This window comes from Chrysemys picta, chromosome 4 (genome assembly GCF_011386835.1).
Source record: "Chrysemys picta bellii isolate R12L10 chromosome 4, ASM1138683v2, whole genome shotgun sequence".
Taxonomy (NCBI): domain Eukaryota; kingdom Metazoa; phylum Chordata; order Testudines; family Emydidae; genus Chrysemys; species Chrysemys picta.
The window spans coordinates 8,881,043-8,893,747 of NC_088794.1; the positions used below are offsets into that span (position 1 = coordinate 8,881,043).

The window sequence follows — 12,705 nt, forward strand, 5'->3', positions numbered from 1 at the left end:
CAACTAAAACCTCTCCAGCGCATCATCAGAGATCTACAACCTATCCTCAAAGATGATCCTTTACTCTCACAGATCTTGGGAGACAGACCTGTAACAAACCCCGATGCCTTGTAACAAACCCCGATGCCAACTCTGTCCACATATCTATTCAAGTGACATCATCATAGGACCTAATCACATCAGCCATACCATCAGGGGCTCGTTCACCTGCACATCTACCAATGTGATATATGCCATCATGTGCCAGCAATGCCCCTCTGCCATGTACATTGGCCAAACCGGACAGTCTCTACGCAAAAGAATTAATGGACACAAATCTGACATCAGGAATCAAAATACTCTTAAACCAGTGGGAGAACACTTTAACCTGTCTGGTCATTCAGTGACAGACCTGCGGGTGGCTATATTACAACAGAAAAACTTCAAAAACAGACTCCAAAGAGAGACTGCAGAGCTAGAATTGATATGCAAACTAGACACAATCAACTCCGGTTTGAATAAGGACTGGGAATGGCTGAGTCATTACAAACATTGACTCTATCTCCCCTTGTAAGTACTCTCACACCTATTATCAAACTGTCTGTACTGGCCTAGCTTGATTATCACTTCAGAAGTTTTTTTTCTCTTAATTAATTGGCCTCTCAGAGTTGGTAAGACAACTCCCACCTGTTTATGCTCTCTGTATGTGTGTATATATATCTCCTCAATATATGTTCCATTCTATATGCATCCGAAGAAGTGGGCTGTAGTCCACGAAAGCTTATGCTCTAATAAATTTGTTAGTCTCTAAGGTGCCACAAGTACTCCTGTTCTTCTTTTTTCAAGGTGAAAGGATCTGTTGTTAAGAATTTCCTTTTGCCTAGAATCATAGAACCATAGGGCTAAAAGAGATCACAGGGGTCATCTACTCTAACCCCCTAGGTCAAGATGCAGGGTTTGTTGTGTCTAAGCCACCCAAGACAGCTGGCTCCAGCCTCTTTTTGAAAACCTCTAGTGAAGGCACTTCCACAACCTCCCTAGGCACATCTGTTCCATTGTCCTACTGCTCTTACAGCTAGGAAGTTTTTCCTGAGATTTAATCTAAATCCGCTATGCTGTAGCTTGAACCCTTCGCCTCTTGTTCTGTCCTCTGTGGCAAAAGAAAACAACTTTCTCCATCTTTTTTTATTTCAGCCTTCTCAGTATTTGAAGAGTGCTATCATAACCTCCCTTAATCTCCTCTTTTCCAAACTAAACAGACCCAGTTCCTTCAGCCTTTGCTCGTGTGACTTGCATTCCATCCCTGTGATCATCTTTGTCACTCACCTCCGGATCCTTTCCAATTTCTCCACGACCTTTCTATACATTGGAGACCAAAACTGGACACAGAACTCCAGCTGAGGCCTAACCAGCACCGAATAGAGCAGTACTATCACCTCCTGTGACTTGCATGCTACCCCGTTGTTAATGAAAACCAAAATTGCATTTGCTTTTTTTGCAATAGCTTCATATTGCTGACTTATGTTGAGGTTGTGATCCACCACAACTCCCAGATTCTTAGTAGTGCTGCTGCCGAGCCAGTTATCCCCCATTCTGTATTTGTGCATTTGTTTTTTCTATCCGAAGTGTAGCTCCTTATGTTTGTCTTTGTTGAATTTCATTTGGTTGTCTATAGCCCAGTTCTCCAATTTATCAAGATCCCTCTGAATCTATCCTCCAAAGTGTTGGCAATCCCCTCAGCTTTGTGTCATCTGCAAATTTGATCAGCATGCTCTCTATTCCTACATCCAGATAATTAATAAAGATGTTTGGTTTGATAAATGCACTGATCGTCTCAATGGTAGCCTGAGGTGCAAGGCTGGGATCTGGGGAGATTCAGCTGGTGCCTTTCTCTGTGTGATTCATGAGTGGCTCTGGGAGCATTCATGCAATCTAGCTGGGTTGGGGCTCCATATATGGAGTGGTTTGCTGCTGGTCACTAGCAAAGCATTGTGTGAGAGAGCCCAGGCTGGAGAATTAAGGGGTCTCAGTTGTCCCACAGTCCCAGGCTGCACCCTGGGGATCTCGTCACATTGGGCTCCGCAGTTCAGCTGCCCTGGACCTAGAAATAAGTGCTGAGAACTTTCAAGAAATCAGGTAAGAAATTTTTTTATAAAAAAATTTTTCACTAAAAAATGCCAATTTGTCAAAATCAAAACTGTTCACAAATCAGAGATGGTTGTGACAAATTTCCCAACTCAAAAAATTTAGAGAAAAAATGTTCAAAATTATTGAAACATCCCATTTTTATATTTTTGAAACAAAAAGTTCCAATTTTTTACTTCAAAAAGATTTTTTGTTTTGAAATTTAACTTAATTTACACTAAAAAAAATGAAAATGAAAAAGATAAAAATCAGAACAAATTGTTTTGACAGTATTGCAAGAATACATTTTAATTGACCTGAACTTAAAAAATGCTTTGGATTTTCAGTTAGTGAAAAATTTTGACATTTGGACTTTTTGTCCCAATTCCTGTAGGGAAAATTCTCTAAGGATGGGAAAATTACTTCCCACCCAGCTCGCCCCCCCAAGTTCCCCCCGCTTCCTGCTTGCAACCTCAGAGCTGCACCTGGTCTATGGCAAATCTGAGTTTGTGTTTCAAAAATGTAATTTAATCTGATATTTCCTTTTTTGTTATTGTTTTTGATTCTATTTGGAATGAAAACAAATGTCAAAATATCAGAATTTCCCGTGGAATGGAAATTCCAGTTCCTACCTTGGCCTCCTAACACTGAACTAAAGGCACGAGACAGTCTCCTCCAAAACATCAGTTCTGGAACAGGAAGGCATGTTGCTGGAGAAATGGAGCTTCCCATCAAAAGGAAGCACTATTATAAAGGAGTACAAAAAGTCACATTTCCTGGTTAATGCAGAGATCGGGATTTACCTCCAGGAACCTGTTCACCTCTTCTCTGCCCTGCTCAGCCTTTGTGGCTATCAGCATGAGTTTGTTCTGCAGCTCCGTGAGCTGAGCCAGGCTGTACGTTCTAGAGTCCATCTTGTCTGTCTGGTCTCCTTGAGCAGCCTTTTCCGCTACATCCCCTGGCAGCAGCAGTGAAATGCAATTATCCAGAGAAGGCTGGAGGGAAAACAGAGTTAAAAAGATAAATGCTGCTGTGTCTTTATTCTGTGGGACCAACATGTGCACCCATCGAGGCCAATACAAAGCATTTCAGAATCTGTTATTCTGCAACGGTTTTAATCTTAGAAATCTACTCATTTCATTTCACCTGTGCAAGACAGAAAAAGGGGAAGAATCATTCTAGATCTTTGAAAGTGTTATGTACAGTGGACCAAAGATATGCAGAAGCAAAATGAATTATTTGGGGTGCTATGATTTTTTGGGACCAACTTGAAACATCTTAAAGGAGCCTGATTTTCAGACATATCCAAGCACCCATTGTTAAGTGCTTCCAACTGGATATTCAAAATCATTGGTCGCTTCTGAAAATCATGGCCAGATTCCAACTCTTGGGTCTCCAGCTTCTAGTATGAACCAGGCCTGAATGGGGAAAAGGGATGATCTTAAGTCCGTAGACTCAGTGACTAGTGATTTTGGGGGCCCAGAGTGGCTCCTTTTAAAAGAGGCTGATTTTCAGACAGTGCTGAGCTCCTGTTATGTTCATGGCACACACAGAGAAGTTAAATAAATATATAATACTCTTGCTGGAAGTTTGCATCATGACACTACTTTATTTCTTAGAATTCATAACAATAACACGCAAGGATCCTGACAGAGAGAGAGAGAGAGAACAGGCTGCTCCGTAAGGCAGAGAGGCACAACTCACTCCACCTTGCTCCAGGCTGACTCTTTCCAGACTGACTCTGATTACATGTTTCCCTAAAGACTACAAGCAGGATCAGGAAAAACTTAACTTGTAAAGTGACAGCCTCCCATGTTAACAGAGCTTTTAATATACCACAGCCCCCACCCTTGAAAAATAGGCCTCTTTCAGGCAGCTCAATTTGGGCAGCCAGGATCACTTTGAAAATACGGGCCTTGTATTAAATGCTGCTGAACTTTTACCTTGAATTTCTGAGGTGTGGATATGATAAAAATCCCATTGCCATTGATGGCCCTGGCCTGAGACATCGAGGAGCGCTCCACAGACCCATGACAATCATGGACCATTTGCAGCCACTCTCTGTTGTGACAGGAATCTTTCTATTAAAAAAAATTAATGTATTAGTTCTAGAAGAAGGAATAATGCCACACACACCAGAATGCTTGCTGAGATACCTATAGTACCCAATGACTGTAGTGTTCACTCCCCTCACAACCTCCCTGAGAGAAAGAGTTAGTATCATTTCCATTGGCAAAGATGGCAAAGGAAGTGGTGGCACATAGGAGTTCTGAAGGGCACAAATGATAGACAGAAACACATTTGGGGTGAGGGGCTAGAGGAATGCTGAGATAACACTATATATATAACTATTGCACTCCTCTTTTTCCCTCACCTCAGCTTAACTCCCTACCAAAGTTTTCTCTTTTCAGCATGTGTCATTTAAAAAAATAAAGGATCACACCACATTAAACCTACTACTCTCCTAGTGAGGATACAGTTAAATTGATGTAATTGTGCTTATACCAGCATAGTTATTCCTGTATTGGAAGGGGAATAAGTGTAGGGCATCAGTATAACTATGTGCATGCTAGGGGCTATGCGGAGTTAAATATTTTGGTTAAAAAAAAATCACTCCTATGACCGAAACAATTATAAAGAACAAAAATGGTGTGGAGAGCAAGGGTATCATTTTCAAGGGACCAAGAATTTACCCGTGTCCATACTCTACACCAGTGGTCTCCAAACTTTTTTGATTGCACACCCCATCAGTAAAAAAAATTTCAGCATGCACCCCCCTGCTGCGCCAGCTCTACTATTTTTGCCAAAGCAAAAAAAAACAAAAAAAAACCTCGGACTCCCGCCCGAACTGCTGAAGAAAAAAAAAAAAGACGTCCCTCCTGCCACGCACCCCCAGTGATCCTCTTGTGCACTCCCTGGGAGTGACCACTTGAAGACCATTTTGGAGACCACTACTCTACACACTATTGTAATAATCTTTCTACAAAGGATGTCTTGCGATGTATCATCTGAAAACTCATAATTTGCAAGTCAATATTCTCCTAATAAAATATGTGTGGCAACACTGTATGTGAAGTTACAAGATTTCATTATATAATGTCATTAATACATGTTCCAAACCACAGCAGGAGTTGGCAAACAGGCCTGTCTCAAACAAAGGAATGGATGCTCTGTTTAATTTGCATTTCAGTGCTAAAGAGAGTCATCAAGCGGGAAGGGTAGACATAGAAACCTCAAACAGGTGAGGGAAACCAGCAGGGAACATCCTTCTCCATAGACTTTTTGTCTCCTGAATCTCCGCTGGAAATGTTTCTCAAGAGGGGGACTGACACTATAAAAAGGAGGGACAAGCACCCCAAGACACCCCTCGCCCCCTGCCCATCGATTCACTACACCAGAAAGGACAAAGGAAGCAGTCATTGAACTGGAAAAGGGGTCCTGACCTAAGAAGTTTGGTCAGTAATACTGCTGACAGCATGCGGTGAAAAAAGTTTGCTTTGAATTTAACACAATTTATTAAGTTAAGCACTAGTAGCGTTTTTATCTTTATTAGTCTCATAACCATTTCTGACTTTTATGCTTTATTACTTGTACTCTTTAAAATCTCTCTCTTTGTAGTTAATAAACTTATTTTTTTGTTTGTTTCTAATCCAGTGTGTTTAAATTAAAGTGTCTGGGAAACTCCTTTGGGGGTGACATGCATGCATGTTATTTCTTTTAGGGCTGTCAAGCGATTAAAAAAATTAATCGTGATTAATCATGCTGTTAAACAATAATACCAATTATTTAAATATTTTGGATGTTTTCTACATTTTTAAATATATTGATTTCAGTTACAACACAGAATAGAAAGTGTACAGTGCTCACTTTATATTTATTTTTCATTACAAATATTTGCACCGTAAAAAACAAAAGAAATACTTTTTTTCAATTCTCCTAATGCAAGTACTGAAGTGCAATCCTTTATCATGAAAGTTGAACTTACAAATGTAGAATTATGTACAAAAATATAACTGCATTCAAAAATTAAAAAATGTAAAACTTTAGAGCCTACAAGTCCACTCAGTCCTACTTCTTGTTCAGCCAATTGCTCAGACAATCAAGTTTGTTTACATTTGCAGGAGATAATGCTGCCCCCTTGTTGTTTACAATGTCACCTGAAAGCCAGAACAGGCATTCGCATGGCACTGTTTTAGCCAGCGTTGCAAGATATTTATATGCCAGATGCATTAATTGAATTTCAATGAGGCATTAGGCTCCTAAGTGCCTAAATCACTCCTAAAAATGTGACAGGCTCCTAAGTCAATGACACATTTCTGAAAATTTTACCCCAGCCCTTAATAATAGAATCAGGGAAATGTAGGGCTGGAAGGGACCTCGAGGGTTCATAAAGTCCACCCTCCTGTGCCGAGGCAGGACCATCCCTGACAAATGTTTGCTCAACCTGCTCCATCCTCCAAAGATGGCCTCCCTTGGAAGCCTATTCCAGAGCTTAAATATCCTTGTAGCTAGAAAGTTTTTCCCAATATCTAACCTAAATCTCCCTTGCTGCAGATTAAGCCCATTACTTCTTGTCCTACCTCCAGCAGACATTGAGGACAGCTGATTACAGTCCTCTTTATAACATATTTGAAGACCACCAGGTCCCCCCTCAATCTTATTTTCTCAAAATTAAACATGCCCAGGTTTTTTTTAAACCGTCCTCACAGGTCAGGTTTTCTAACCCTTTTGTCATTTTTGTTGCTGTCCTCTGGACTCTCTCCAATTTGTCCACATCTCTCCTAAAGTGTAGCGCCCAGAACTGGACACAGTATCCAGCTGAGGCCTTACCAGCGCCGAGTACAGCAGGACAATTACCTCCCATGTCTTACATACAACACTCCTGGTAATACACCCCTGAATGATATTAGCCTTTTTTCCAACTGCATCACACTGTTGACTCACACTCAGTTTGTGATTCACTATAACCCCCAGATCCTTTTCAGCAGTACTCCACCTTGCTATAAAGAGGGATAGCTCAGTAGTTTGAGCATTGGCCTGCTAAATCCAGGGTGGTGAGCTCAATCCTTGAGGGGGCCACTTAGGGATCTGGGGCAAAATCAGTACTTGGTCCTGCTGGTGAAGGCAGGGGGCTGGACTTGATGACCTTTCAAGGTCCCGTTCAGTTCTAGGAGATAGGATATCTCCATTAATATTTAAAAAAAAATAATTTGCCAGCTATTCCCTTTTATACTTTATAGTTGCACATTTGATATTTCCTTCCTAAGTGTTGTACTTTGCACTTGTCTTCACTGAATTTCATCTTGTTGATTTCAGACCAATTCTCCAATTTGTCAAGGTTATTTTGAATTCTAATCCTGCCCTCCAATGTGCCTGCAACCCTTCTCTGCTTGGTATCATCTGTAAATTTTATAAGCACACTCTCCACTCCATTATCCAAGTCATTAATGAAAATATTGACTAGTACTGAACCTGCAGGACCTCATTAGATACGTCCTCCCAGTGTGACAGTGAACCATTGATAACTACTTTTTGAGTACAGTCTTTCAACCAATTGTGCACCCACCCAACTTGTAATGGTTTCAGCCAACGTTACTTGTTTTAAAATTCCACGTCACAATGTGTCTTTAAGATATTTATTTTGAGCAGAAAACAGCAAAACTTACTAGCTTCGTTGGAAGTTGATTGTCATTTTCTACAGCGTCTCTGATGGGACTTAGAGCTGAGGAAAAAGCTTCAAACCCTGATTCCGGAGTCAAGTCGAATAAGATGGGCACAGAGGCAGCAACAGCGTCTCGGAAGAACCTCACTTTGTCAATGTCCATGTCATTTTCTCCTGCAGAAATGGACGCCAGCTCCACAAATGTAGGAAGTTCCGTTTTGTCTGCAAGAAAAAAAAATCCAACAATGAGTGTGAAACAAGTAATCTAAGAATGCTCAAGAATCTACAAATAGTTTCAATCAACAGCTGCAATGTCTTTGCCCTCCAACGCTGAAAAATCCCTGTTGTTGCTCCGTTTGGATATGCCAATTAAATCAAATGAATAAAATCTTAAATCTAGGAGTGGTCAGAAATTTTCCATCAAAACTTTTTTTAGAAATAAAAATGTGTTTTTGACTAAAAAAATTTTTTGTAGAAAGTCTGTTTTCCTCAGAATTTTTTTATTTTTGATTGGAAAACCAGAAACTTGGAACAATGATTTTTTTTTTCCATTTTTTAGATTTTTGGCAGTTTTCAACCACAAGTTTTTGGTTGCCAAAAGTCAAGATTTTTTCCGGGTTTTGAAGCTGATTTTTTTTCCCCTGGAGGAAAAAAACCCAACACTTTTCAAACATCTCTGCTCATTGCCATCAACAGTAAAAGTATCAGGGGGTAGCCGTGTTAGTCTGTATCCACAAAAACAACGAGGAGTCCGGTGGCACTTGATGAGGAGATGTCAATACCACGAGAGGGAAAATTGCTTTTGTAGTGAGCCAGCCACACCCAGTCCCTATTTAAGCCCAAATTAATGGTGTTAAATTTGCAAATGAATTGCAGCTCTGCAGTTTCTCTTTGAAGTCTGTTTCTGAAGGTTTTTTGTTGAAGGATGGCTACTTTTAAATATGTTACTGAGTGTCCAGGGAGACTGAAGTGCTCCCCTACTGGTTTTTGTATGTTACCATTCCTGAGGTCTGATTTGTGTCCATTTATTCTTTTATGTAGAGACTGTCCGGTTTGGCCAATGTACATGGTACAGGGGCATTGCTGGCACATGATGGCATATATCACATTATTGGTATTGACACCTCCTCATCAACTATTGGGAGTGGGCCACATCCACCCTGACTGAATTGGCCTTGTCAACACTGATTCTCCACTTGTAAGGTAACTCCCTTCTTTTCATGTGCCAGTATATTTATGCCTGTATCTGTAACTTCCACTCCATGCATCTGACAAAGGGGGGGGGGGTTGCCCATGAAAGCTTATGCCTAAATAAATCTGTTAGTCTTTAAGGTGCCACTGGACTCCTCGTTGTTTTTTTTACCAACAGTACAGGCACCTTCTCTGGCAGCTCACCTCTTAATGTGCTCAGAAAGTGCAAAATTACAAGTGCAACATGTAACATCTTTCCTACTGACCTTACAAAGCGCTCTGCTACTGGACACCTTATGACATATGTGGGAGAAAAATATTTTGCTCCATTTCATAATTCCCTACCCCAAACCAATGCCTGTCCAAATGTTCTTCACTACACATATAAATCTCCAGCAACAACCCCCGTGGCAGAGAGTTCCACAGTTTCATTATTAGTTTCCTTTGCTAAAAAAAGACAGAAATTACTGCAGAAAGATCTTGATTTTTTTCTAGCTACAGTCTCAGAACTTATGTGAAAACAGAACTCCAGAATTATCTTTAACATAATCTGATCTTCAGAAAGACAATGAAGGACCAATTATAAAATATTGCTGAAAATTTCCCTGTTACAATTCAAACACTTGAAAACTCACCATATGCATTACAATAACAAACCTACCTCTGACCCACTATGAACTTATGAACTCAAGCAAGTAAGGGCCACACCATTGGCCCTAATTCTTACTTAGCTTATAAATACTGGTCTAAAGTGCACCTTTTATGATGGTTGTGATCCAAGAGATAAAGTCTTTCTTTGCACACTCAAGAAGTTCCTTCAAGAAGTCAAGCACACTCTCAGGGATGTTACTCAGAGTATCTTTAACCTTTACAATATCATCAGTCATATAACCAAGAGTCTTGTCCTTGAAGTCCTCGTCTTCCTGTTAAAATACAGAATAAAGAACTGTTTTTCTTAGCAAAGAAATGAGACAAGCATTCATTTTAATTAACTTATTGTTTATGTTGCACTAGAAGCTGCACAAACCCAGAGAAAAAAAACTGTCCTTGCCCCCAAAACTTTGTTAACGCAGAGTTAAGGTTGCCCAGTGATGCCTTGCGCCCTTCTAGAATGTGGAGAATGGCCAAACTTACACCTCTGAAACATAAACCTCTGAAAACAAGGAAATCCAAAATTAAAGTACATGCCACTCCCACTATGCAACCTTAGCTCTGCTCCCTAATGCTGGCAACAGTTAATAAGATAATCCTGTGGGAGTCTATAAAAGTCTGCTCAGCCATTCACTATTGTGGATTTTTAGGACTGATCTACACACAAACATGCATTGGTTTAACTAACTCAGGTTCTTAGAACTGATTTAGTAATTTTGGTGGAAGTCTGTTTGTTGGACACTCTCATTTTGGAATAAAAGTGGTTGAAGGTGAGTTAGCTAAAGTCACTTTTGACTTGGCCCACTCTTATCCAAGAAAAGAACTGTTCACCAAATTAACTGAACTGGTTCTAATTCACACCCTTTGTTATTAATGTGACTAAAATTATTGCAAAAATGCCTTAGGCACCAAACCCCAAAGAGGGTTCCCAGGCCAGCTGTGAATCCCTGACAGAGATAAGTGCCTCCCTGCAGCCCTGACGTAGGCACCTATCTCCAAGAGAGGGGCAGAGCCTGCACATACCCCTGTTGTAGGCATCTCCCACTGGCTAGCTTAGGTAGCTCCCCATTCGTAGGCACCTCTCTCTCTCCACTCATTGTATAAGGAGCCTGGGCACCTAACCCAGGCTATGTGGATTGCAGTGTTGTTCCTGTGATTTTCTAGGCACCTAAAAGTTCAATAGCTTTGTGAATCTAGGACTGAAAGTCTGTGCAGCACCTAGCGCAATGGTGCCCTGATCTCTGTCACTCAGAGTCTGTGCAGCGTCTGTCCTGACAGGCCCTGATCTCAGGTTAGGGCTTCTAGCAGCTACATAATATAAACAATTTAAAACAAATTAATCTTGCTTATGCCATTTTTACATCACTGGCACTCCAGTGTTTTCCATGGAGTCACTCCAGCCTTTCACCTGAGTATATGAGATCACGATGAGTAAATCAAATGCAATGCAAAACAAGACTGCATTTGTCTAACCAATTGCTCCAATGATATCTATGAGAGTCCTACGTACGTATTTGGTCAGGTCATCAAGGAGCTGGAAATCTCCTCTGAGTCCCAGTATCTTTCGTAGTTCATCTATCATTTTGGCTGTCTTCACCACCGTGGAGAGCTTCAAGTAGCTTGTAATCTTAGCCACCGCGGCCTCAGCCCACTCAGACTTGCTGCCGGATCCTCCCTCGCTCTTCTCCATGATTTTAAATTCCTTTCTGAGCTCCTGTTCATCTGTTAGCAGCTTTCCAAACTGTCTCTCAATGTCACCAAGGCTGATAGAAAAATTTTTAAGGGCCAGATAGGTGGTTTGAAAATCGACCATGGCCGGGAGGTAAATGTTTTCCTGCACATCATCCAGGGAAAGAAGGGCTTTGTCTGGGAAAACATCCTTGGCAAGTTCCGCTTTCAGCTTGCACAGTTTCCGGAAGAACTGGCTTTCCTGTAGGGTATGAACTTTTCTAACCATGTTGTCGTGTTTAGCGAGTGGGTGCGACTGCAGATCTTCACTTTTCTCCTTTCCATGTGTGGAGTATTTCTTCACCAGCATCTGATCCTTAATGCTCTGTTTCATGGCAACGCTCTTTTCCATGGCACCTACATCAACTAAACAGTGCGGGGATAGAGATTTAACATGTAATTAATAGATAGCAAGGCCAGAAAGAATCACTGTGATTATCTAGTCTGACCATCTGTATAACACAGGCCACAGGACTTCCCCAAAATAATCCTGTGTGAACTAGAGCAGATCTTGTAGAAAAACATTTGCCCTTTAAATGGCCATGGCAACTAGATTTTAATATGAACATTCATAATTCTCATGGTCTTTCAATAAAACAATGACATGGTTATCTGGGATAGCAGCTAACTCTGTGTGTAGCAGAGTCATAGAGGGTGGGACAGTAAACATTATAAATGTAATTAAATACAGAGAGCTGCACTGAAAGAAGGTTACAGTTGCAAAGTATTCAAGTATTAGGAAATTCCCGCATGTAACCACTGCTGTGACATCTGCCTGAGTCTGCAGACAGCCTGTGACAATCATTCTGAAAGGAGGAACTGCCCCAAGTGTAACCCTTCCACAGAGGAAAATTCTCAGTCTAGCTGTAAAGCAGATTCATAGAGGCCAGAAAGAATTATTCCGATCTTCCAATCCAGCTTCCGGCATAACCCAGGCCAGAGAATCTTCCCCAGTGACTCCTGCATCCGGCCCAGTAACTGCTGGCTGAGCTAGAGTGGAGCGTTGAGAAAGAGATGCCCCATCTCCATTGTCAGATTCCCAGGGATGGAGAATCCATCTCATCCCTAGGGGAGCTATTCTAGTGGTGAATTCCCCTTGCCGGTAAACACAGGCCCCTTATTCCCAGCCCGAATTTGTCTCCCTTCAGTTCCCAGCCAGCGAGTCTGGCTTTGTCTTTGTCTGGAGGTTAAAGACCCCTCTGCTCCCAGCTATTCCTTCCTTGTGTTGATCCTTATAGACCAGGATCATGTCACCTCTTAAACTTCTTTTGGATAAGCACAGTAGGTTGAGCTCCCTCTAGGGTGACCAGATGTTCCGATTTTATCGGGACTGTCCCGATATTTGCTTCTTTGTCCCGCGTCCTGAACGA

At 41.3% G+C, this 12,705-nt stretch overlaps 1 protein-coding gene across 3 annotated transcripts in view; it reads right to left on the reverse strand.

Annotated features, from left to right (window-relative positions):
• The window catches only part of LOC101946831 (E3 ubiquitin-protein ligase rnf213-alpha-like), a 151,932-nt gene that overhangs the window by 83,409 nt on the left and 55,818 nt on the right, over positions 1 to 12,705 (reverse strand). For all 3 annotated transcript variants that reach the window (XM_065594210.1, XM_065594212.1, XM_065594211.1), the window contains 5 exons: positions 11,118 to 11,701; positions 9,714 to 9,879; positions 7,770 to 7,987; positions 4,047 to 4,184; positions 2,907 to 3,098 (listed from right to left, as the gene is read on the reverse strand). In XM_065594210.1, the coding sequence (XP_065450282.1) occupies positions 2,907 to 3,098; positions 4,047 to 4,184; positions 7,770 to 7,987; positions 9,714 to 9,879; positions 11,118 to 11,701 (1,298 nt within the window). The remainder of the gene's footprint in view (positions 1 to 2,906; positions 3,099 to 4,046; positions 4,185 to 7,769; positions 7,988 to 9,713; positions 9,880 to 11,117; positions 11,702 to 12,705) is intronic.